At 37.9% G+C, this 27,463-nt stretch overlaps 1 protein-coding gene and 1 pseudogene across 1 annotated transcript in view; one reads left to right on the forward strand and one right to left on the reverse strand.

Annotated features, from left to right (window-relative positions):
• The first annotated feature begins 605 nt into the window (after window positions 1–605).
• Window positions 606–27,463, forward strand: part of CAPZA2 (capping actin protein of muscle Z-line subunit alpha 2) — a 56,854-nt gene continuing 29,996 nt past the window's right edge. The window contains exons 1-2 of the mRNA XM_065884373.1: window positions 606–847; window positions 25,804–25,867. Coding sequence (XP_065740445.1) covers window positions 809–847; window positions 25,804–25,867 — 103 coding nt within the window. The 5' untranslated portion in view covers window positions 606–808. The remainder of the gene's footprint in view (window positions 848–25,803; window positions 25,868–27,463) is intronic.
• LOC136128491 (RAB11-binding protein RELCH-like) lies at window positions 11,102–14,800 on the reverse strand (annotated as a pseudogene).

The raw sequence follows: 27,463 nt of genomic DNA on the forward strand, positions 1-27,463 counted from the left end.
AATTGGTATATCTCAAATGCTTCATGGGACATACTTACACTTAAAATATATGTTCATTGTTTATCTGAAATTCAACTTTTACTGGGCTTTTCTGTATTTAATCTGGCAACCCTATTCAGAAGGGTACGATCTATGTTTAACATAACTCTTTATTCCCCTGCAATAGTGCAGAGCCTTCCCCAACTTCTTAATATGTTCGTTTAAGGAACAGACAATGAGTTTCTTCAGAACTGAGGTTTCTCTGGCTTTTACTTAACATTGTATATCTCCAGAAGCGAACACAGTATCCCACACACAATAAAGGACCAGCAGTTATTTCTTTAATGAATATATCCAGAACATCTTCCAATTATGTACTGGGTTGTATGTGCATATTTTAATGAAGGCTGAATATTTTTCTCGTAATCTTTTTTTTAAAACCAGAATGTTTAAAAGCTATTTGTGCACTTTCTCAGGATTTGATGGGAGTATAATCAAGGGCTCAGCATGTACTCATCGCAGACTGGGTCCATACGGTCACTGGTAGGGAAAGAATCCTCGACCCCAGGATACTGACAAGCCTGCCTCAGGCGGAAGTAAGCAACTCCTCCCGGTTCCTGGGCCTCCAAGGCACCCGCGCACGCGCACAGCCGTGCTCTGGCCCCGTGAGGCGGGCGGAGGAAGGCGGAGCTCCCGGGGCGCGTGCGCGGCGGCCGGGGCTGTGGGCCCCTCCCTTGTCAGGGTCGCGCGGCGCGGAGGACCGCAACGAAAGGGGGAAGTCAGGTGGCCGCTGCTGCCGCCGCCGCCGCGGTTTGTCGCCAGAAGGAAAATGGCGGATCTGGAGGAGCAGTTGTCTGATGAGGAGAAGGTAAGGGCCGCGGGGGCGGCAGAGCCCATCGGTCCGGGAAGCCAGTAGAGCCCCGCCGTATCAGCCCGGAGTCTGGCCGCCGGGGAAGGGCATTGGTCGGTGGCCCCGGCTGCCCTTCCTTCCCCTCTCCTTGCTGCGCCCGAGTGCCTGCCCCTGTCAGTCACCCGAGGCCCCGCGCGGGGGCAGGTCTCCGCCAGGCCTGCTCGCTCGGCTCCTTGTAGGGTGTGTGCTCCGAAAATAGGTAGCGGGAGCTGGGCGGCGGCGGCGGCGGGCGGGGGCCGGGGGCGCAGAGGGCGGCGGCCGCTGGGGACCCTCTCCCCGCGCATGGGCCATGGGGGCCCTGCGTCAGGGTCGGGGACTGCAGAGGGGTCTGGGTCCCGGCCTGGGAGCGGCCCAAGGACAGTACTCAGCCCGATGGCCTGGCCGGAGAGGGTGGCCGGGGTGAGGGCTAAGGGGGAAGAATTGCTTAGGAAGCAGACCTTGACTTCTCTCTTCTAGTCTATCCTCCCACAAGCAAACTGCTTTCTTTCCTGGGTCCTACGTTTTTTTTCCTTTAGCCGTGGAAGTCTCTTTCTCTCTCTCTTTTTTTTTTTTTTCTTTTTCGGTTTTAGCTGTAGGCAACGAAGTTGCTCATAAAAAGACACCCCCCTCCCCACGGTTGTTTGCTACTCTTTTGTTGGCAGTAGCCGCCCTGGGGGCCGACTTGGTAGCGCCCCGTGGTCCTGATAGGACTTCTTCCGAAGAGGGGAGATTGTGGAACTCCTTTTACTGTATCTTAGATGCTGTGACAGCATTAGAACCAGATGAACGACTTAAGTTCTCAGGCATTTGAAGTAAGAAATCTGATCATTGAACTGGATCTCTCTTATTCGCGGTTTCCTTTGGCCTCTGTGAGGCCCCATTCTGCAGAGTGTGTTTTGGGACACAGGGGTACCCTCCTAATTTTAAGTATTTCCTGCACAGGTCCTTGATGTTTCTCAAACTCAGAAGTAACTGACATAACAATGAATAAGATAGTTAAAGTTTTCGAAGATTCCACTCTTAATTTAACAGGGCTCATTTTTAAGTTCCAAAGCAGTACAGCCATGTATGAAACCAAACACATAACTGGTGTTTAAGAAATCCTCATGTAAGCCTACGGATATTTTCGGTTGGAACGCTCTGCTCCAAGTGTTTTTATATCCTGTGTTCTTGTACTGAAATGTCATGTTCTGTCTTCTTCCCGATGTGAACGTGCAGCAGTCAGCCTTATCTTCAGTTCCAGAAATCTTTTTTACCTCTGTGCTCTTTGGTGAAAGTGATAATAAAACAACAAAATGGGGAGAGCAGGAAGATTCTCCATAATCCACAGTCCTGGTAGGCAGATAGATCCCTGTATACACAAAAGTTGCTGTGCAGTATTCACACGTGTAATATTGGTAAATAACCATAAATGGGTAACTGAAAATGTATGCAGGTGCTCACACACATTTAAAATTAAGTAGTACTAAAAAGTTTTTTTAAAGGGATTGTCATGTTTTTTATTCTGCTGTTGGTAAGTGGTGATTAGTAGCTCAAGTAGCTAGAAATCTAGCTGAGGAGAGAGTACTCAGTGTGGGAGTTAATATAGGCCTGCCATGTGTTGTAAAGACCTAAAATAGCAAAGTTTTTTCAAAATGATACGACAGGATTTCTTGTCATCCGGCACTCTCAGGGCACTGAGCTCCATAAAGGTGTGGGGCTGGGTGGGAAGGGGTCTTCTTCTCTATGCTCCTCCAACACCATGTTTTAACAGTAAATGAATGAAAACTCCAATTTGAAGGAATTTTGTGGGTTTGTTTTTATTTCGAGTTTTGTAAGACTATTCTGTGGATATTTTGCATATAAATTTCTGATCACATCTTTTAGTAATTTAAGAAAAATATTAACCAAACTGTGAGGTTAAATTGAAGTAACTGGTAAAGTGAAATTCTAACAGTCTTGTCACTTTATTTAAATGTTCTTTTTAATCTCTTGGGAGGAAGACCTTGCATATAGAATCAGAAATAGGATTTAAAGGTGTTATTTTTTAAACTAATATTTAAATCATTTTACTTTTTCTGCCACCTTGTTTGTAATTTTCAAAAATAAGTTTTTAATTTAAAGCTCTTGGAATTTCCATTACTGACTGTGGAAGTAAGGAAGGGAAGCTGTTAAGACTTAGTAGTACCATACTTTGTATATGCCTGGTTCAGTTAGACAAATACATTTGTTATTTTGTTGTAAGTTTGAGCTAGGTTTGATTATTACCATTGCACAAATAAGTAAAATAAATTTTTAAAAGCTTTAAGTAATTCACAGAAGGACACCTAAGTAGGAAGTGCAAAGGCGGTATTTAAGCCTGAGTTTGTCTGAATCCAAAGTTGATGCTCTTGTGACATTACACTTCTTAACAATTGATGATAGAATCCTTTTCTGGATTTATCTCTTTGTGTTAAATTTGACAGCTTAATTTGGAAAAGGGAGAAACAGTAGTTCTCTTTGTTTTTAATAGAAGTTGTAAGTGCCAAACACTAAATAGTGTTGGGTTTTAAATTTAATTTGTGTTTGATGGTTTTAGAACAAAGTTAATTATTGTTTGACACATTTAAAAGTTTTATGCTGTTGGTGTAGTTTCATATATGTCCTGTGGTAGGAAGCATTTTAGAAATTAATCTAGAATAATATCTTTGCTTTTTTCAGTTATATACAGTTGCTTTTTGAGGATACCGGTATGAAATGTAATAACCTTTTCACTTTTGGCCACTGGGTTAGTAGGAAATAAAATTATCTGAAGAAGCACAATGAAGTTGTTTAGTTATTCATTTGTTGTGGTGTGTCCTACAGACCTTTTTACATAGTTAGAGAAACTCTAGGTTAGAACAGTTCATGTTTTCCCTTCCTGGGTCAGCTGCACTGTACAGTAAAGCATTTTTTGTGATTGAAATTATATGAAATTGTGGTATAAGGCTCAGATAAGAACTATTCCCAAACTGCTCTCTAAGTGAGAAATCCTGGAAGTCACTTGAAGCTTTGGAAGACACCCTACCACCGCCCCCGCCCCCCACCAACCTCTTCTACCTTCCCCCAGTGAGTAGAGTGATCCGCTCGCATAGCTTCAGCTTTTGTATCTTTGCAGATGTCTCAAGTACCTAGCTCAGCCCTGCTTCTCCCCTTAGCACTGGTCACACATTTTTATCTGCTGGTCCTCTTCCACAGAAGACAGTTAAGGAGATATGCTCAGATGGAACCTGACTGAAAGTAAATTCATAAACTCCCCTCCTCTCTGTCCCTACACAAAGCAGGGCAGATACCCATCTCTTTCTGCTCATATTTCTCTTTATGACTCTGTTCCCATTATTCAAGTCATCCAGGTTTTTAACTTCAGCTTTAACTTTTCCTCCTTGTGCTCTCTGTACCTTACATTTAGTTTCCAAACCTTGTCACTTCCAACAGAATATGTCTTACAGAAATTATTTCTTGCTTGAAAAGTTCATTTATATTAATATTTGATTTATAACCTCTCCATTGACCAGACCATTAACAATTTATGTTATGAACTACTGTTGTTTAGTAACAAACTTGTACTGTATGAACAGAATGCAGATTGATTGTACCTGTTCTGTGACTACACAGTTGAGGAAGAAACAAAGCTAAGGGAGGAAAAGTAAGGTTAGAAGAATGTCTCATATCTGTTTTATTTGCCACTGCTGGACTTTTATTATAAACTTTCTAGACAAATCCCTCCATCTTCCTATCATTTTTCTACTCCCAAACTTTTAGTTGCTGCATTCTCCATTGCCTTTACAGGGAAGCCCAACTCTTGAAAATGGTGTTCATGTCCTTGTATTCCATTCTAACCTAAATAGTTCTGACATTTCCAATATATACTGTTATTTAATCATGCTGTGAATTCAAAGAGACCTGCATGCTAGTCCATGCCTAGCACATGGAGTAAATTATTTAATCTCTCAGCAGCCTCAGTTTCCTCTAAAATGTGGGGATATAACAGAAATTATATTCCCCATTAAACTTCTATAAGTGCACATGTTGCCTGGCATGTAGTAAACACAATAAATTTTAGTTATTTTTCTCTGCTCATGACTTACCTGCTTTGAGCATTGGTACTGCTCCCCGATCTGTCCCCTTTTTTGAAAGATGAAAAATTACTCTTCCTTCAAGATTTAGCTCAGATCACATGGCTAGTTTTCTCTCTCTCCTGAACAACTGTTTTCTCTCTCTCCTGAACGCTGAAACACATTAATATTGAATACAGTTTTGCATAGTAGTTATCTGTTTACCTGTCTTTTTTCCTGTATTCTGTTGAATGCGTTAGTGCAGAAATGTCATCTTTAGCATCTGTCAGTGCAATGTATGGGATGAGTACAATGGTTCAGTGAGTGAATGAACAAAGGAGTAATGAATTTTCAAAATTAAGAAAAAAATAACAGTTTTATGAAAAGAAGTAGCATATAAAGGTAAGTTTTGGAGGGAAAATCTAGTATGCCTACATTTTTCACTTCTAAATAGTATTATAGATTTTAAAGATTTAGGTAGTTAAATGAAATTCCTGGTGCTCCTTGAGGTGCAGGTGGTGATACTGGCTATGGTTCACATCACTTACACATGCTAAATTTTTATAAGCAGTTTGTATACTTCTCCCCCCCCCACAATCATAATGTGGCTTCAGAAGTTTTGTTTGTATGTATTGATAAAAGCAATGTAAGCTGCCATTATATTCCATCATAATTAATGTAAAATCAGTAGTGTTCTTATTGACTAAAAAGTAAACTCAACCAGTAAGCGATTAATGTAGAAATTATTCATTCCTAATTTCATTCTGTAGGTGAATGAATTCTGTCATTGCACCAATAAAATGTAAAAATTCCTACAGCAAGCAGAAACTTGATAGCTGCTGCAGCATTAGTGGAGTTTTTTAGACTTTGCACACTAAAGCAAATTTGTAGTACATTCTCAGTGCATTGGGGAGTCATTTCTACATAAAATAAAGGTGGTTATATACATAGAAGAACATGGTATATATTACAGAAAAATCCGAACGAACTTTTTGGCCACCCCAATAAACACGCTTAGTACAAAGTAGTTTTTAAGGTTGAAAAGCATGATGGGAAAACTTGACCTGTGGTCCTGACCTAAAAGCTTAATTGCCTGAAGCAGTAATTTATTGCAAGAGATGGATGCATATCAAAGAAAATAGGGGTTCCACGGAACCACTTATAGTTGTCAAAAAAGGAGAATTTCATAAATTTTATTCTGGAGGGTAGAACTACAGTCTTCATATTCTTTCTCTTAAGACATTTATTTACGTGCTCTACTGTGAACCCTATGGCTGAGAGCTTCTCTTGCACATTTTTTTTTTTTTTTTTTTTTTTGTGGTACGCGGGCCTCTCACTGTTGTGGCCTCTTCCGTTGCGGAGCACAGGCTCCGGACACACAGGCTCAGCGGCCATGGCTCACGGGCCCAGCCGCTCCGCGGCATGTGGGATCTTCCTGGACCGGGGCACGAACCCGTGTCCCCTGCATCGGCAGGCGGACTCTCAACCACTGCGCCACCAGGGAAGCCCTCTTGCACATTTTAGTTCATAATGTTTCTACTGAAAATGAATAGAATTAATTTTTGAAAACTACCCCCACATTTATTCATTTACCAAATATACCATATTTCATTGATTTCACTACTCATCATTTTCCATATTTTAAGATCTCTGAAATCAGGCTGCATTGTACAATCATGGCTTGTGATACAGGTAGCATTTTTCCTTTTTTTAATGACCCGTGAAATTATGCATCTTTCATTGATTGTGAATCAGGGTAAGCAAGGATATAATGCAATAACAAACAAACTAAAATCTCAACGTGAGGGCGTTGGTGGTGGGGGCTTTTCGTGGCATCTCCTCACTCGTTCTGTGTGTGTCTAGTGTGGGTCAGCAGCAGAAGGGCCCTGCTCCGCAAAGTCACATAGCTGTAGGCTCTTGGAGGATTTCAGTCTAAACGTAGGCTTTTTGATATGATACATATGCACAATGGAATATTACTGAGCCACGAGAAAGGAGGATATCCTACCATTTGCAACAACATGGACCTTGAGCACCTTGTGCTAAGTGAGATAAGTTAGAGAAAGACAAGTACTGTACAATATCACTTATATGTGGAATCTAAAAAAGTCAAACCTGTTTAAAAAAACAATAAAATGGTGGTTACCAGAGAATGGAGGGTGGGAGGGATAAGATTAATGGTGTTTAAGGGTACAGACTTGTAATGAGTAGTAAATAAACCATAGCGATCTGATGCACAGTATAATGAATATGGACAGTACCATTGTACTACAGTGATGTGATAAATATAGCTTTAGTCGCAATCATACTACATTATATAAATGTATGAAAGTAACAGGCTGTACACCTTAAATTTACAAAATGTAGCATGTGAAATCTACCTCTCCTCCCCCCACCCCCCAAAAAAAGTCTTAGGCTCTTTATCACTGTCCCCACAGCAGTGGGAAAGAAATGCAATGAATACCATACTGGGTTTTAAAGCTCCCCCCTACCCCCACACACTCTAAGACACTCACTGCACTTCTGCTCAGATTTCAATTAGCTTAAGCAAGTTATATCTATAAACCTCTTTTCAGAGGGGGCAGGGAAGAAGAGGAGAAATGCAGTATTTGTGAATAGCAGTAATGATTCTATAGATTAAGTTTTAGACTCACTGAAGATTGGTGATTTGATTACCTGGTTGGTAGACATAGTGCAAGACTACAGATTCAAGGATGAATCAGACATATATAACATATATTATACAGGGTCAAAAAGCAATAAGTTCATGGACATTCAGAAGATGGAAAAGTTACTTCTGCCTAGGAGGATGGTAGGTATCAGTTGAGGTACAACCTCATGTCAGAGAGCACAGCACAGGAAGAAAAAACAAAAGTGGGAATGAGCAGGAAATATGAGTTATATCTCAAGTACTTTGCAAGTAAGAGATGCAAAGATGAATTGGGCTGTTAAACAGCACAGATTTTCTCAGCCTCAGCACTATTGACATTTGGGCCAGATAACTCTTTGTTGTAGGGGTGTCCCGTGCATTTTAGGATGTTTGGGCATCCTTGGCCCACATGATGCCAGTAGCACCACAGTCACGACAGTCACAAATGTCTCCTGTAGTACAAAATCGCCCCTGGTTGAGAACCACGGGTCTAGACAGACTGGAGCTAGTGAGACCAGTTGGGAAACTAAGTGTTAGGACCAGATGTAAAGTAGTTTCACAAGACACGGAGGAAAAATATGATTGCTAACGTTTCAGAGTTGGAATCAACAAGACATGGTGAGTGAATGTAGAGAAAGGGAAGAATCAGAGGTAACTGAACATTAAAATCTGGTTGACTGGGAAGTGGAACCACCACTAACAGCTAAAGAACACAGGAGAGAAGATGCACAGCTCGGGGGAATATTGGTGAATTTTGTTTGGGTTCTACTAAGTTTGAGTTGCTAGCAGAATGTCTATGTTAACATGCGTAGCAGATAGGGAGATGTAGAAATGGAGCTTGGAAAGAGATCAGGCCCAGAGATTATATAGATTTGGAAATCCTCTCTGTGGGTTAAAGCCACGAGATTGGAATAGCTTTTAGGAGAACAAGTTCAGACATAGGAGAGGAGAGGGCAGAGAGCATATACTTTTGGATACTTTCATTTAAGGCATAAGAGAAGGAGAGAAACTAGAAGGTGAGGAGTGACCTTTGAAGTAGAAGTGTATACCTAGCACAGAGTAGGTGCTTATCTCACAGAACTTGAAGAGAATTTGCAGAAGGAGCAGTGAAGTATTGCAGAGAGATTAAAAAGGAATATAGAATTGAGAAGAGCCTTTGGCTTTAAGAGAAAGGGATGAGAAACAAATTATATCTCCTATATGCCAATATCTACTGTATTAATTAATTTCTCAATTGTCAGAGCAACCTTGCTATTATCTGTATCTTGCATATGGTAAGACTGGTGTAGATGAGGCCATCTATTTTAAGTGGTAGACTAGAGATCGTTGCTGGCCTTTAAGAGAGCAGTTTAATGGCCTTTCAGTCTTGTGTGCGTTGTAGTTCAGTAACCATACTCAAAGACCTCCCTCACCTTCTTTTGTATTCTTGCCTATCTCTGTTCCCTTAGCAATTTGTACATACTTTTGTTATAACATTTACCCATTTTAATAGGTTTCCTGATGTTCTTATTTCCTGCGTTTTTCAGGGACAGGCCCTGTGTCTTACACATCTTTGTAATTGCAGTAGAGTGTGTGGCATATATTATTACATCAGTGACTTCAACTCTGGCTGCACATAAGAGTCAACTGGAGAGTTTATAAACAAACATGGATGCACAGGCTTCACTCATGGGTGAGGCCTGGAGCGTCTGTACTTTTTTCAAAAAAAGCTTCCCAGATGGTTTGAATGTGCCACCAGGATTGAGTTTCACTGTATTAGGTGCTCAATAAATGTTGACTAAAGGATAAGAAGTGGAGACAGTAAGTATAAATTACTTTTTTCCCCTATATTAGTCTTTTAATTAATTTTTTAAGCTTTTTAAAATTGAAGTATAATTTACAGTATTGTATTAGTTTTGGGTGTACTTTTTCGGTGTACCATGAAGTAATTTGATATTTTTTATACATTACAAAATGGTCACCACGATAAGTCTAGTTACCATTGGTCACCACGCAAAGTTGTTACAATATTATTGACTATATTCCCTATGCTACACATTATATCCCTGTGACTCATTTATTTTACAGCTGGAAGTTTGTACATCTTAATCTCCTTCCCCTATTAAGGTATAAATCATTCTTGAAAAAAATTCAGTAATGAAACCGAAGAGAAAGAGTAGATACTACTTCATTTTTTCCTACTGTTTCATTTTAGGGATACTTTTTTTTTTTGATAGAAAAACTTTAGGAGTGTTTGTGGGCTGAGGTGAATGATTCAGAGGACAGAAAAAAATTGAAAATATAAATAATAGTTTGTATAACTTTCTCAGTTAATAATAATGCCTACTTTGGATTCATAGATTTCTTAATATTTTAAATAAATGGTAAAAACATATTTAAAGAAATAGTTGTTGAATTCAGTGGATGACCTAGTTGTAGATTAAGTGATATGGGCCCTGTTTTTAATTACTATTCAAAATGATAATTATAAAGGAAAAAAATTCTTAAGGAAAACATCAAAACAAATTACGTCTTTTATGTATACTCAGATTAAAATAAATTAGTCTATAACACAGACATGCAATTAATGATCACTTGATCATAAACTAAATAATGATCGAGTTTTAAAAAGTATTTTTTCTATTTTTATTTTACTTTTAACTCTCAAAAAGGCATAGGCAATTTTTAGAGAGTTATGGGAAACAATGTCAAATAATTCTTGTAGTTGAAGTAGAAAAATTCATAATAGCTCTTTTTAACTTTACTGCTGGTCTCTAAGACAGTGACCCTTTTTGGGATCACATTCCTTGAGAGTCAGGTGAGACCTATGATTCTTTTCTTCAGAGGACCAAATGCCTCAAATTTTGCATATACAGTCCCTTACGGGGCAGTGGGTACAATATCTGGCAGCCTATCAGAATCAGGTGGGGAGATTTTCAAAAATATAGATTTCTAGGTGTCAGTCCTCTGGAGATTGATTCAGTAGGTCTGGAATGGAACATGGGAATCTGTATTTTTTCAAAAGCTTCCCCAGCAAATCAACCAGGCATCCAGATTTGGGAAATCTCTGTGCTAGTGTCTCCTGCCTAGATCATGGAGGAGATAACTATGTGGGAAAATGTCCAACGTATGGAAATTAGAGGGGTTGTAGGCAGTGTTCTCAGATAAAATATAGGATGCCTGGTTAAATTGAATTTAAGATAAACAACAAATAATTTTGAGTATAAGTATTCCCAGTGCAGTATACTTTGGGGCTAATGTAGAGTGCAGGGCTGTTCGCCTCTAGATTTGATGGTTCCAGATAGCTATTTTTTGTGGTGTGCGTGTGCTTTTGTGCACAGGCACTGTCTGCTTTTTATACTTTTATCCCCTTTTTTTCCAGTTGCTCAAAGCTTTTTAAAATTTTTGTCAGCTTAATATATTTATATCTGCTTTGGTGAAGACTCCATTTTTTGCTAAAGAATTAATGTTTTCTACAGACAGTCAAAATCTCCTGGATTTTACCTTAGTGTTGGTAAAAATTTTGCCAATTTACAGTGCCCAGCAAAAGCATCAGAAAAATCTGGAGAATTCATAGACACAGGTAGTTGAAGTAACATTAATTTTGCCAGCAGCTTCTATAAATTGTGCCAATTGATTGACAATTTGTGGTAAATTCCCCCACCTTGTTGTACTTTCCTGTTCTAGCTGGTAATCATAAAGTTGAAGTAGTACTGCCAGATGCTCACATCTTCCAGTAACAGACATATCTTAAAGAGGCAGTGTAGGCCAAGGGAATCTAGTCACTTCTATCTTTGGCATTTCACCATGAAGCTTGGCTTTACTTGAGAAAGATGCTTTCTGTACAGTAATGCAAAGACTGACAGAATGAAGGACTGCAAGGCAGAAAGCTACATATGGAGTTTATTTGCATTCAGCCCACCTTCCCTTTGTTCTCCTCCCCTGAGAAGTTCTTCAGTCTTACTCAGCAGTGTAGGTATAAGATAAGATTGTAAGTTTTAAGAGTGTAGTCCTAAAATTATAGTCCAGGTAGCACAGGGTGATAAAAACACTTGATGTGTTCTATTCTTTCTGAGGGATCTGTTCTTTCTGAGGAATCTATTTTTTCTGAGGGATCACCCAGGACCAAAAGCAGCAATTCAGTATTCTGTTGATATTTGTCTGGATCATCAGTCTATGCCATAATGTTACCAAGGATTTTGATCACAGCTTCTTATACCAAATGTGCTTATCTTCCATTTACATCTGTTGCAGCACTTAAAGAACCAAGGAGGGCTTCCCTGGTGGCGCAGTGGTTGAGTCTGACTGCCGATGCAGGGGACACGGGTTCGTGCCCCGGTCCGGGAAGATCCCACATGCCGCGGAGCGGCTGGGCCCGTGAGCCATGGCCGCTGGGCCTGCGCGTCCGGAGCCTGTGCTCCGCAGTGGGAGAGGCCCAAGTACCGCAAAAAAAAAAAAAAAAAAAAAAAAACAACCAAGGAATTGGGAACTTCTTTAGAAAAGTAAGGCATCGTTGCTCCACAGGGTTTAGCCACAGGTAGTCCTTTTTCTGGGTATCGTGACTAATCTCTTTCCATCACTGTGGTAGTTTGGCTTCTACACATATTGGTCCAACATCATGTGCAAATGCCACATAATTCGTCAGTATTACTTGCTTTGCTCATCACCTGGTCTCTCAATTGAAAATTGTGTAGAGAAACTGATTTCTGTCTGTTGGCTCAGGCTGTAAGATGCGCTACACAACATGAGGGGCACCAGCTCCTCTCTGTTGCCTGCAGCACGTGAGGAACAATTTGTGCAGGCAGCTTCCCAGCGTTAACATAGTACTTTTTTCACTGCAATTTGAGACACTTCTGATCCTAGGTGACTATCTGCTGACATTCACAAAAAGAAAGTAACGTGTGGTGGAAAGCAGGAGACAATTTCTTGTAAGATTATCAAAGGTGAACTGTTGTTTTTTTTTTTTTTTTTTTTGCGGTACGCGGGCCTCTCACCAATGTGGCCTCTCCCGCCGCGGAGCACAGGCTCCAGATGCGCAGGCTCAGCGGCCATGGCTCACGGGCCCAGCCGCTCCGCGGCATGTGGGATCTTCCCGGACCGGGGCACGAACCCGTGTCCCCTGCATCGGCAGGCGGACTCTCAACCACTGCGCCACCAGGGAAGCCCGAGTGAACTGTATTTTTACTCAGTGGAGAAGATAGCATTCCTTCCTTTCTTAGGGAAAGGATTTGGTAAATTCTAAGAATAGTGGAATCAACTTTGTCTGATATTGAAAGGTGACTGTCCTTACGTTTTCCCTTGTCTGAACGATTTTAATGATTTACAACTGAATTCTGCCCATTTTCTTCAGATGTTTGTGAGGATTCTGATCCAAAGAAGTCTGAGCAGTCACAAACTGCCACGATGGCACAGTGGTCATTTTAGAGGAGGTCCGTTTCACTTTCAGGCCTTCTAGTTTGCTCCATCATAGACCCTTTCTAACTACTTAATAAACCAACTTTATCTTCTTATTTCTGAACTAGCAAGGAGTTCTCTGTAGGCCAAGGAATAGAGAAGAGTGGAGGAAGGTTGCCTAAAATTGTGGAAAAGCCTGAAATTCATCTTCCACTCCACTGGCCACATACACAAGATTTTTCCCAGTTAGTCACTTAGTAGACTTGCAGTAAGTCTGGAGGTTTTGAAATGTTTCATCTGCATCATCCAATAATTGAAAATCTTGATCTTTATTTTCATCTGAGAAGTTTATTGATGTAAGCTTGTAGTTATTCTTAAATAAAAATTCATTTCCTAGGAATTTTAGAGCTCTTTTTTCAAGAGATTTGATTTGTAATTTTTTTGTTCCTATAAAAGAACGTTGTTTTCTGCAGCCTTTGTCAGATTGACTCAGCTTCTTCCCTTTTTTTAATGTTGTAAATATAACTGTCAAATTTTACCCTCCTCCCTCAAATACATGGAGGATCGGAAACTAGGTAAGCACACTTGTGAATTTATGTCTGAAATAAAAATAGGGAAGATATACGAAGAATCTCTCTTATGCCCTTCTAATGTTGGGACTATATATTAGCTTATTTGCTTGCTTAAAATATATTTTAAATAACTGAGTTCCTTGCTTCTTGGTCTCCAATTATATCTTAAATTTGAGCTTCACAGATAAGTGAGATCCAGTTTATTTGCCTCCTCTGCACTCTGTTGGTGAGGGAGGGGTTCCTGCTGTAGGGTTATGGAGATGGCTGAACACACAGCACCTGACATTGGAAAGATGCGGTGAATAGCAGTCTATTAATACAAATACTCAACCCAGGAGATAGGGACACAGTGGAGGGAACAGAGTGAACAAGCAGAGGCCAAGGGAGGCAAGCTTTGTAGTATCAAGAAGGTAGAGTGAGAGTTCCAGGAGGAGGATGTGATTGGCTAGTTTGAATAGTTCCACAGGCTGGCAGGGAACTGAAGCCCCATACTCAGGGATGAGCAGGAACTGTGCCTGTTCCCTGTAATAAAGAGGGTTGTCTGGCTAGGAACCTTATCTGCAGGAGGAGATTGAGGATGGAAACTTGCAGTTAGGCCATTCAAGGTCCTTCCGTTTTTCCCCAGATGTCAAGGCACACGTAATATTGGGCTTTAATTTTAGGCCTTATACTACAGTTCTCAGTAGTAGTACTAATCTTTTATCAGAAGTGTATGCTAATGATTGCTGTATTGAATAATACATCAAGAAGTTTTTAATAGCATAATTTGACCTTTGAGTTTTCCTTTCTGTGTGACCTTTTCTTTGATAATTTGCAAAGTTTAAGATATTCTGCTGCTTTGTACAATTTAGTCACAGTAGATGAAAGGTGGCCAAAACATACATGCAGTGATATGGAGGCATGAAAGAAAAGAGTTCTTGTCTGAAAGACTGAATGGAGTGGTGAGGCTCTAGTATTGTATAGGTGGGATGAGCAAAAGAGTGGGTTGGTTGTAGGAGCTATCAAGTAGCAGAAAGAGTAAAAAGGTAATAGCTGTTAATTGAGTGCTTACTCTGTGCCAAGCACTTTTCTAAATGTATTTACCTCATTTACTGCAGGTGAGGAAACTGAATTTAATTTGCTTTTGGTCATATAGGTAGAAGTCAGTGGAGCTGTAGTCTGAGTACATACAGTCTTATTTAGGGTTTATGCTGTTAACAGTACATTTTACAGCCTTTGAATACAGAAAGACCTTATATGTCATGCTAAGGACTTTGGACTTACCTTGTTGGCAGTGGACCACCATTAGATGATTTTAAGCAGGAAAGAAAATGATCGGAACTTTCATTGAAAAATATCAATCTGGTGGCAGAGTGGAAAATGACTTTTGGAGAAAGATGAGATTAGAGGCAGGGCAGTTATTGTAACAATCCAGAAAGGGAATGGGTCCAAATGAAATGGAATCAAAGAAAAGGAGATTGGATTTGAGCAAGACAGACAGACACTATATAATGTGGCTGACTGTGGGAGAAAGGGAGAAATGTGGAATTGTATGTAGGTGGTGCTGATAATTTTATGAAGAACAGAGGGAGTAGGTTTGGGTGAGACAGTCAGGCATTTAATGGAGATTTCTAATAAATGAGTTATATTTAGAAAAATGGATCTTGATCTTGAGAGAGGTTGTGATAGGTATATAGATTTGAGAGCTATTGTTATGTGGTGATAATAGAAGCAGTGGAAGTAAACGAGATTACCCAGATATTTTGGTTGTTTCTTCTGAACCATCATAGAAAGATGCTGTATTGGGAGGCGGCTCTGAAAAGCCTTGGACTTCATCTGAAGAATTCATTCAAATCCCAAATCTGGATCTCTGTTTTCTCTTTTCATGAATTAAAGGTAATAACAGCCATCTTGGAAAGTAACTGTAGATGATATTTTATTTTTATCTAACGGACCACAGGGGTTTTAAGAGGTTAAGAAATGATGATATATTTCATCTCCCTTAATTTACCTATGAGAAATGGAGATTTACAGAAGTTAAATCAAAACCTGGGTGCAGATGGTTTGTCTTAGCTTACATGAAAACCCAGATCTTAACTGCACATTGCCACCACAGAACTAGGAACTGGCTTTTTCTCCTGTTTTGCTACCACTGGTTTTTGAGGTAAGCAGAGTACAGAGGGAAGGGATGATTTCCAAGGGAGGAGAAAGGATGTTGGCATGTGGGAAGTGAATGCACTGCAGAAAACACAGAAATGCATGGGCGTAAGCCACAGCTGTACCACTGTAGGGCACAAAGAAGCATTTCACGTGTAATGTGAAAATGCCTGTATTCCAGAGCTAATTTTAGGCATATTGAACTATACTAATGCAGATATATTTATTCTCTACTACTGTTACTGCTCATGCTAATATATTCACCCAAGTTTACGTAGCTAATGAGTAGTAGAAATGAAAATCCAACTCATTCAATCTGACTCCAGAGATCATACACTCTACTGCTTCCTTATATTAGCATAAGTTTTTATGGTTTTGAATGTACATTATTTTAAAATTAACTGTCTACATACAGAATTCCATTAGTGATAACTCTAGAATGCTCATTTCATTAAAATACTATATTCCCTGACCATCCTAAATAAATGAGAGTTTATTCTTGCTTATAGATTGATTCAACATTGATTCAACAAAAACTACCTACCAAGTTTAGAGTATAGGGCTGCCTACTGATATTATTGACTATTCAGAAGTTCCTTGAGGAAGTTACATTTTTGCAGTTACTACCTGAATGCTGACTACTAAATTCATTAGACACTTTTCAGAATTATCTTTGGAATTTATTAAAAATTATGATGTGTTTTTCATGTCCCAGACTGAAAAAAAGTAATTCACACTTTAAAAATAGTACTGAAAATAGTTACTTTCCTTTTTTTCTTTCATTTGTTTATTTATTTGGTTCAGTGGGACAAAGAAGTCCATTTTAACAAATAGCATTAGGATGGCTTATTTATCCTTATGACGATGTAATAAAAAATGGATCTCCATCCCACATCATATACAGAAATCAGTCCCATGTAGATTAATGGCCTAAATTCAAAGAGCGAAACTTTAAGAAACTTTAGAAAAAATGTAAGAGAAAATCCCCACAATTTAAGAGTAGAGAAGGAATATTTTTCCCCACTCTCTAAATACTTCACTGTGTTTAGGGCTGTCTCTTATATAACCACAGTACAATGATCAAAATCAAGAAATTTCACATTGATACATCATTATTGTCTCATCTACAAACCCTATTCAAATTTCACCAATTGCTCCAATTAGATCCAGGATCGCATTGAATTTTGTTGTAGTGTCTCCTTGGTCTTTAATCTGGAACAGTTTCTCAGCATTGTTTGTCCTTCATGACCTTACCACTTTGGAAGAGTGCAAAATGGTTATTTTGTAGACTGTACCTCAATTTCAGTTTATTTGATGTTTCCTCATGATTAGATCAGCCTATGAAGTTTTGGCAGGAGCATAACAAGTGATGTTGTATCCTCAGTACATCCTACTAGGAGGCACAGTTTTTACTATTATGATAACTTAGGTCATTTGGTAAAGGTGGTGTGTGGCAGGTTTCCTCAATATAAAGTTACTGTTTATCCATTCTTAATTAAGTATCATGTAGAAAGATTCATTCACATTGTGTAGATATGCTCTTAGACTTCTACCCATTAATTTTAGCATCTCTTGATGATTTTTGCCTGCAACAGTTACCATTGTTGGTCACCCCAGGTGATTTTCTAATTCAATCATTCCTTCTACATTAATTGAAATTCTACTATAATGAAGAGCTTCCCTCCGTTTGTTCATTCATTTCTTTATGTCAATATGGACTCATGGATTCTTATTTTATTCTGTGGGATGCTATCATTATTTAATTTGTTGCTTGAATTGTAGCCCATAAGAAAAAGTACCAAAAAAAAAGTTTAGTAGTATTTTTGTGTTATCTCAGAAAGTTGACGGGCAGAAATTACTTTTTCTCAGAGGTAGTGTATACTAACATTTTGGATATTGTTTTGAATATACTGCTTTGTCTTCTGCATAAGTAACTTTAGAGTATCTGCTTTTTTCCAAGAAGCACAACAGAGTGGGACATACTTTTTATGTTATGTTTATCTTTTTGTATATTTTATACCAAGTAATGTTTGGATCCTAGAGAAAGCAAAGAAAAAATATAGCTCTTTTAGCTTCTAGCTCTATATTAGTAGGTTAACTTTTAAAAAAAATAAATTTATTTTATTTATTTATTTTTGGCTATGTTGGGTCTTCATCGCTGTGCATGGGCTTTCACTAGTTGCGGTGAACGAGGGCTACTCTTCGTTGCGGCAGGCAGGCTTCTCATTGCAGTGGCTTCTCTTGTTGCAGAGCACGGGCTCTAGGCACATGGGCTTCAGTAGTTGTGTCACGTGGGCTCAGTAGTTGTGGCTCGCAGGCTCTAGAGCACGGGCTCAGTAGTTGTGGCTCGCAGGCTCTAGAGCACAGGCTCAGTAGTTGTGGCGCATGGGCTTAGTTGTGGCATGTGGGATCTTCCCAGACCAGGGCTTGAACCTGTGTCCCCTGCATTGGCAGGCGAATTCTTAGCCACTGTGCCACCAGGGAAGTCCCAGTAGGTTAACTTTTTAAAACTGTTGTTCTTGATGTGATTGTTATGAAGTATGCCTGTAAACTGCCAGTCATTGACATAGGTAAGAGTTAATCTCCCATCTAGCCAAACCTTCCCAACAAAACCAAGGTATCCTCCCTCTCGCAATCTAGAATTACAGTTTAGATATAAAATAAAAGTAATAACTCTTGGGCTTCCCTGGTGGCGCAGTGCCCCGGTCCGGGAAGATCCCACATGCTGCGGAGCGGCTGGGCCCGTGAGCCATGGCCGCTGAGCCTGCGCGTCCGGAGCCTGTGCTCCGCAGCGGGAGAGGCCACAACAGTGAGAGGCCTGCGTACCAGAAAAAAAAAAAAAAAAAGTAATAACTCTTTCCTGCTCCAATTTAGAAGGACTTGACTTCGAATAATATCATGTGGAGGAAAGATGGTGGTTAATGCAGGAGATTTTGCTGTGGGCCTTAGGGGTGTATCTAATAATTCACTGGGCTCATCCAGAAAAATGATAATATTCCCAGGGGTAAATTGAGTATAGCTCCATATGTGTTAACTTGTGTAACTTTTTTCTTTCTTGGGTTTGGAAGTAGCTAGAATAAATAATTTTTAAAATTAAAAAAATGTCTGCTAGGAAGGATGGATGTAGGGGAATGTTCAGTCTGTAGCAGTGTTTAGAAAATACCCAGATGATTGAACGAACAGTTTTGCAGGAAGACAATTAAGCCTTTACTGTGGTGGACACACTTTCTTTTCTTTAGCACCTGAGAAATCCAAAAAACAGATTCTTCTTAGCTTGTGAAATTCACAAAGACCAGATTAAGATACTTCAGGCATAGCTGGTAAAGTCCAAGTTGTGTTTTGGGTTCTCAGCCAGACAGCTCCCATGACTTCTCAACCCTCAGTGGCACTTCTTTTGACCCACCATTCATTTTGGATATTGTGAGCAGTCTTAACTCTTTTTGGTTACTGTATGCATTTTGTGCAATAGTAAGGGCAAACAAGTCTGTAAGATAAAACTATAGAACATTTTTGCTTTCTAGGTGAAAACCCAAAATAGAACTGACTAAAAGTCTAAATGATATGTACCTTTTTTTGAAACAACTAAAAAATATAAAGCTCAACCGTTGATCATATCACTAAATATGCTATACTGTATATATATATATATAGATATAGATAGATAGATAGATAGATAGATAGATAGATACTGCTTGCTATCAGTACTTTAATTTTGTCAGTTTCATTGGTAGGGTGTAAGTCATTAGAAGTGTTAAAAAAAATTTCCTCAAAATTCTAAAAGTTTCCAAAAGAAATATTTGATAAATTCATTAACAGGTTACCACAATTTTTATTTGTTGCCTGTGGTAGTGATTAAGACTTTGTTTTAAATGCTTTCTAACATTAACCCCAGTAGAAGAGAGGGAGGAATAAAGGGACAAAGGAAATTAAGACATTTTATGGAAACATAATAGATGCCAATGTATATTTAGTATGACTGTCTTCCATTCCCAACTCCACCCTTGCCTTTTTAAAATGACTTATTTTTTATATTTTCATTTTTGATTTTAATAATACTTTTAAACAGTTTAGAAGAAAATAATTTTTTTTTATAAATGTATTTTTTTTTTGGCTGTATTGGGTCTTTGTCGCTGCAAGCAGGTTTCTCTAGTTGCGACGAGTGGGGGCTGCTCTTAGTTGCAGTGTGCGGGCTTCTTGTTGCGGTGGCTTCTCGTTGTGGAACATGGGCTCTAGGTACGCGGGCTTCAGTAGTTGTGGCACTCAGGCTCAGTAGTTGTGGCTTGCGGGTTCTAGAGTGCAGGCTCAGTAGTTGTGGTGCGCAGGCTTAGTTGCTCCACAGCATGTGGGATCTTCCCGGACCAGGGATTGAACCCGTGTCCCCTGCATTGGCAGGCGGATTCTTAACTACTGCGCCACCAGGAAGCCCAGAAGAAAATAATTTTGAAAACACACGAAATATATATTTTTAATTAACATATTATAAAATACCCCCTTCTCTTTTTTTTTTATGACTTTCAACACATGTATAGATGCATGTAACCATTACCAAAATCGAGATATGGAGTAATTCCATCACCCCCAAAAACTCTCTTATTTTCTTCCTTTCCCTCATTTCTCCCATTGCGTTCACACCCATCCCCACTCCTCCTCCCAGCCCCTGGCAGCCATTGATCTGTTCTCCATTGCTATAAAATATTGTTTATTGGAGAATGTCATGTAAATGGAATCTTATATCATTGCCATGTAACCATCTGAGAATGGTTTCTTTCATTCAGCATAAGGCTTTTGAGATTCATCCAAGTTGTTGCATGTATTCATAGTTTGTCCCTTATCATTGCTGAGTAGTATTCCATCGCATAGACACATTATTGTTTATCCATTCACCCATAGGTGGACATTTAGGTTGTGGATTGTTTCTAGTTTTGAACAATTTTGAATCGATTTTTGTGGGAACATAGGGTAGATACCTGGAAGTGGGTTTGTTTTGTCGTATGGTGTGTGTTTATAAGAAATTGCTAAACTGTTTTCGGTACCAATTGTACTATTTTGCATTGCCACAGAAATGTATTAGAGCTTCAGTTTCACATTGGTATTATCAATCTTCTTTATTTTAGCCATTCTATTAGGTATATAGTGGTATTTTATGATACTGATTTCCTAAATGATTAATGATACTGTACATCCTTTTGTGCATGTATCTGTCTTCTATATATCCTTTTTGGTGAAGTGTGTTCAAGTCTTCTGTTCACTGGTTTCTTACTGTTGAGTTTTGATAGTATATGTTCTAGATACAATTTCTTTATTGGATATGTGATTTGCTGATATTTTCTCCAGTTTGTAGCTTTTTCATTCTTTTAACAATGTCTGTAACAGAGCGTAAGTTTTTAATTTCAATGAAGTCCAGTTTATCAGTTTTTTAATGGGTCATGGTTTTAGTATCATGTCTGATAACTTTTGGCCTAACCCCAGGTCATGAAGGTTTTCTTCTGTTTCCTTTTAATTTTTTGTTAAGTTTTATATTTTACATTTAGAGCTATAATCCATTTTGAGGTAATTTTTTTGGTAAGGGGTAAGGTTTAGATTGCAGTTTATTTTTTGCTCATGGATATCTAATTGTTTGGATATCATTTGTTGAAAAGATATTCTTTAAACATTGCATTGCCGTTGCACCTTTGTCAAAAATCATTTGGCGATACGTATGCAGGGTATATTTTTTGACTCTCAGTTCTGTTCCATTCATTATCTATCCCTCTGTCTTAATGACTATAGCTTTTTTTGGTTTTTACTTTTTATTTTATTATTTTCTTTTTCACTATGGTTTATTACAGGATACTGAATATAGTTCCCTGTGCTATACAGTAAGACCTTGTTGTTTATCTATTCTGTATATAATAGTTTGTATCTGCTAATCCCAAACTCCCAATCCGTCCCTTCCCCTCTCTGCCTCCCCCTTGGCAACCACAAGTCTGTTCTCTATGTCTGTGAGTCTGTTTCTGTTTGGTAGGTAAGTTCATTTGTGTGTCATATTTTAGATTCTACTTTAAGGTTTATGGTTTCACTTTAATTTCACTTAGATATAAGTGATATCACATGGTATTTGTCTTTCTCTTTCTGACTTCCTTCACGTAGTATGATAATCTCTAGGTCCATCCATGTTGCTGCAAATGGCATTATTTCATTCTTTTTTATGGTTGGGTAGTATTCTGTGTGTATGTGCGCACGTGCGTGTGTGTGTATATGTATATATGTACACACACGCACCACATCTTCTCTATCCATTCATCTGTTGATGAACATTTAGGTTTCTTCCATGTCTTGGCTGTTGTAAATAGTGCTGCTGTTAACACTGGGGTGCATGTATCTTTTCGAATTATAATTTTGTCCAGATATATGCCCAGGAGTGGGATTGCTGGATCATATGGCAACTTTATTTTTAGTTTTTTTGGGGAACTTCCATCCTGTTTTCCATAGTGGCTGCATCAATTTACAAGTCCCACCGACAGTGTAGGAGGGTTCCCTTTTCTCCACACCCGCTCCAGCCTGTATTATTTGTAGATTTTTCTGACGATGGCCATTCTGACTGATGTGAGGTGGTAACTCATTGTAATTTTGATTTGCATTTCTCTAATAATTAGCGATGTTGAGTGTCTTTTCATGTGAGTATTCGCCATCTGTATGTCTTTTTTGGAGAAATGTCTATTTAGGTTTTCTGCCCGGTTTTTGATTGGGTTGTTTGTATTTTTGTTATTGAGTTGTATGAGCTGTCTGTATATTTTGGAAATGAAGCCCTTACTGGTCACCGTTTGCAAATATTTTCTCCAAGTTCGTCTTTTCATTTTGTTTATGGTTTCCTTTGCATGCAAAAGCTTAAAAGTTTGATTAGGTCCCATTTGTTTATTTTTGCTTTTATTTCTTTTGTCTTGGGAGACTCATCTAAGAAAACATTGGTATGATTTATGTCAGAATGTTTTGCCTATGTTCTCTTCCAGGAGTTTTATGGTTTCATGTCTTATATTTAAATCTTTAAGCCATTTTGAGTTTATATTTGTGTTTGATATGAGGGAGTGTTCTAACTTCACTGATTTACATGTGGCTGTCCTGCTTTCCCAACACCACTTGCTGAAGAGACTGCCTTTTCTCCATTGTATATTCTTACGTCCTTTGTCAAAGATTAATCGACCGTAGGTGTGTGGGTTTATTTATGGGCTGTCTCTTCTATTCCATTATGATCCATATATGACTGTAGCTTCATATTAAGTCTTAAGATTAGGTAGTGTGAATTCTCCAACTTTGTTCTTTTTCAAAATTATTTTGGCTATTCTAGTTCATTTGCCATTGCTACTTCGCATTTACTGCTAAGGGTGTGAAATAATATTCATTCCCTCTCATTTCCTAACCAAAGTCTTTTTTTTAATACCATGCTGTGTGTTCATGTGTGTGTTTATGGTTGTTCTGGGCACCAGAGTGATTTCTTGATCTTGCTTACATTTGCAGGGAGGGAGTGTTAATCTTGGTACATGGCCAAAATAGCCTGCATTCATTGCATTCTTCAAACATAGAAAAATAATAATATAGGAAACATCAATGTTAGAATCAGCTTGTTGATGTGTATCCAAAAAATCCTGCTTGGATTTTGATTGGGCCTTCATTGAATCTGTAGAATAGTTTGGGAAAAATGGTTATCTTTATAATAAGGAGCCTTCCAATCCGTGAACATACATGTCTCTCCATTTATTTAGATCTTCTTTGATTTCTTTCATCAGTTTTGTGTAGTTTTCAGGATATTAGTCCTGTACATATTTTGTTAGCTTTGTACCTAAGTTTTATAGGTTATTGGGTGGTTTTGTTTGTTTGTTTAAGATTCCTTGGGATTTTTCATTGTAAACAATCATGTTGTCCTCAAGTAGAAAGTTTTATTTTATTTATGAAATGACTTTCATTTGTTTTTCTTACCTTATTGCACTAAGATCTCAGTATGATGTTGAATAGGAGGGATGAGAACAGACATTCTTACCTGATGTTAGGGGGAAGCATTCAGTTTTTGACCATTAAGGATCATGTTAGCTATAGGCTTTTTTGTAAATACCTTTTATCAAATTAAAGACATTGTCTTTTTAGTTTTCTAAGAGTTTTTTTTATCATGATTGGTTGTTGAATGTTATTAAATAATTTTTCTGCATCTATTGAGGTGATTGTGGTTTTTCATCTTTAATCAGTTTATATTGTGAATTGCTTTTCAAATAGTGAAACAGCCCTGCATTTCTAGGAAAAACTCCACTTGGTCATGATGTGTTATCCTTTCTATATAGTTGGATTCAATTTGCTAATACTTTATTGAAGATTTTTGCTTCTGTGTTTATGAAAGGTTTTGGTCTGTGAGTTGTGTTTCTTGTAGTATTTTAGTCTTTGGTATAGGATAATGCTATTCTCTTAAAATAAGTTGGAAGTTTCTTCAGTTCTGTTTTCTGGAATAATTTGTGGAGAATTGGTAATATTTCTTCCTTAAATGCCTGTTATAAGAAAACCTGAAGTTTTATTTGTTGGAATGCTTTTAACAACAAACTCATTTCTTTAGTAGATCTAGGACTATTCAGGTTACATCTTTCTTTTGGAGTGAACTCTGTTTTTTTCTGTCTTGGGAAGAATTTATTTCCCTTAAGTTGCTGCTATTGACATTTTAAATACCAAAAAATGTTTATACTTTGGCAGTTTGTTGGTGGCCACCCTGTCACATTCTGCCCTGTTCATCTTTTGGTGGGAGCATTTTACCCATTCAACAAAACTGTTTAAAATCTTGAGAAGCAGCATAATGTAGTAAATAAAGTGTATATTCAGTATATTCAGTCTGATGACTGAAGAGTAAATGACATAATCCGTGTAAAGTGCTTGGTAAACACTAATTTAAATAATCCCATTTTTGTTATCATCTTCATCAGTGTAATCTCTCGGTGGTATCCAACAACAGTAGGTTTTGCTTCAGACTTTTTGATATTCCAGACTACAAAAGCTTTTCTTTTTGTTTTAAATCAACAGTTTTCTAACTGGCCTTGTCACATATGTGGCCTCTAGCTAGGAACATCTTCTTTTTAACTGTAAATACCTTTTTCATCTGTGTCTCTCCTCTGAAAACCATATGTGTACTTAGATGCATGCACACACACATATGACATATATACACAAACATATATAACTATTTCCTTTTCCATTATTTTTAGTTTCTACATCAGAGCAGCGACAGTGCTAGTAAAGTGGACAATATGAAATAAAGCTTTTGTTTTTGTCATGTGTGGTCCCTTAATTCAGTGAATACTTGGATGTGTATTTTTAAAATCACTTGGAAAGCTTGTTTATAGTGTTTTCTGGGCCTCATTTCCAGAATCTAATTCATTTGGTTGGGTAGGGCTCATGAATGTCCATTTCTGACAATATCACTGATCAGCTGAGTTGGAGGCTATTGTATAGTGGTTGGAAAACTATTATAAATACTCAGAACTTCTTCACTAAATTATAATATTGGGCATGTCATCAAACTCTCATATATAGTCATTAGTGATTAATCTCTTTAATATAGCCTTTATTCTCTTAAAATATACCTGTCAGTATACCTGTTGATATTTTGTCTCTCACTTATTTTTGAACTAAAATTTCCTAAGATCTAGTCAGATCTCATGTTCAAAACATTTTGAATTTAGACCTTTCTTTCCCTCTTCCTTTCTACATTTTTTTAAACTAATTTGTGACTTTATCGACATGCACATTTGTGACTGTATGGACACACAATATATTTTCTTCATAGTACCTAAATGCATCTTATTTCCTCACACATAGAAATTTTCTTGATGGATCATTCTTTTCCATTTTAGTTTAAAAGAAAAATTTGCTTATAAGAAAATATTTATATGTAGGCAGCTTTGAATCCTTAAATGCATTAGTTATACATATATTTTATCTACATTCAGTCTATGCATTGTGATTATATTAAATGATTAAAACAGTAATAAACTTAGGGTGTTTGAGTGAAAAAATGTCACTGTCTTTAAAATCTTAAGCCATTTTCAGTAGAACTTTGAAGTATTTTAATTTTGCATGGTTTTTGGTTGTTTTAGCAGAGGCCTATGCTGTGGAACATTTATATCTTTGTTTCTGTTTTAGGTGCGTATAGCGGCAAAATTCATCATTCATGCCCCTCCTGGAGAATTTAATGAGGTGTTTAATGGTGAGTGTTTAATTCATAACACTTACGCCTTGATATGTCAAGCACTCCTTTTTTAAAGAATAAGTTACATAACCAAAGTAACTAAGTTAAGGGGAGTGGGTAGAAAAATCTGTATTTTCTGAATTACAGTGAAAATTTTTGTCAATCTGGATTTTGTAAGGTTGAGAATATAATGTGTTTATGACATATGATAATTATGTTTGCAAATTTTAACCCTCTTAAAGAATAACATTAAATCATTTTAAAAGACAAGAAAATTTTAATTTTTTTTTGGAGTTGTGAAATGCATTTTTTATGTTTCTTTTAAAGAAAAGCCTACTTGATTAATAGGAACAGCCAGAAAAGAAGGGAGGGACATTGTTTCACTGTGCTTGTTTCCTGGGCTTAGAAGATGACATCACATGTAAAAACAATTTGTTATTTAAATTATATCTCATAAATCAGTTCACAGTATACCTTTCTTTAAACCTCACATCTCACTGGCAAACAGTTTTATAATTATTCACCCATAGATGAGAAATTTAAATACAACATAGTCTCCTGGTTGCTGTAAAAACTATAACAATAGCTCCTCTTTAACAGAATGAAGTGGTTGAAATAGTTGTGCAGAAAATGGCCTGTAGTGATTTTTACACAAAACTTCTTTTTTTTTTGCGGTACGTGGGCCTCACACTGTTGTGGACTCTTCCATTGCGGAGCACAGGCTCCGGACACGCAGGCTCAGTGGCCATGGTTCACGGGCCCAGCCACTTCGCGGCATGTGGGATCTTCCCGGACCAGGGCATGAACCCACGTCCCCTGCATCGGCAGGTGGACTGTCAACCACTGTGCCACCAGGGAAGCCCTATGCAAAACTTTTTTAAAGCAGTTTTAAGAATAATCTACCATAAGTACTTTAAATGCTTAATTTCTACTTCATATATATTTGGCTTTCACTATGTCTTAAATTAAAACTAATTTATACAGTGCTCTTCAGTTTCATTTTTTTAAACATTCTACTCCAGAGTAATCTATTTAAACCTGTTTTTCAAGAAGTTTAATCTCTCATTTTAATTCATAGTATAAGATATAATGGAATCTCACCTCAGAAAAGATTAGGTTTGAAAGTCAAAAAATGAGGCAAAAATTGTATAAAGTTAAAATACCCTAGAAAATCCCTTAAATCATCCACAAACAAGATTAATATATGATTTAGTACATATAATTACATATGGTAATTTTTATACATTTAAAAATTTAACCACTGAGCTACACTTAGAGGAAGAATGGCAGTCTATATTGTGAAAAATCTGGAAGTTAAAATATTCTTCCTTTCAAGATAACCATAAAATCTGAAGCAATGAATTGGGAAATTGGGGAGAATTCAGAAGTATTTCTTCTTCCTATAGGGTTTAACTTCTGTTTTAATATTCAGCCTTTATAACCTAAATACAGGTTAATACGTTTGATGGTTGGGGCATTAAAGAAGATAGTCTTTTCTCCATAGGGTCAAAAGTTGGCATTTAACTTAAACTGATAATGGGGAAACTGTGCTAAAGTCAGTAGCCCCCAAACTCCCATACAATTTATAGAGCCAGGAATAAATTATAATTCTAA

The sequence above is a fragment of the Phocoena phocoena genome, chromosome 9, assembly GCF_963924675.1.
Source record: "Phocoena phocoena chromosome 9, mPhoPho1.1, whole genome shotgun sequence".
Classification (NCBI taxonomy): Eukaryota; Metazoa; Chordata; class Mammalia; order Artiodactyla; family Phocoenidae; genus Phocoena; species Phocoena phocoena.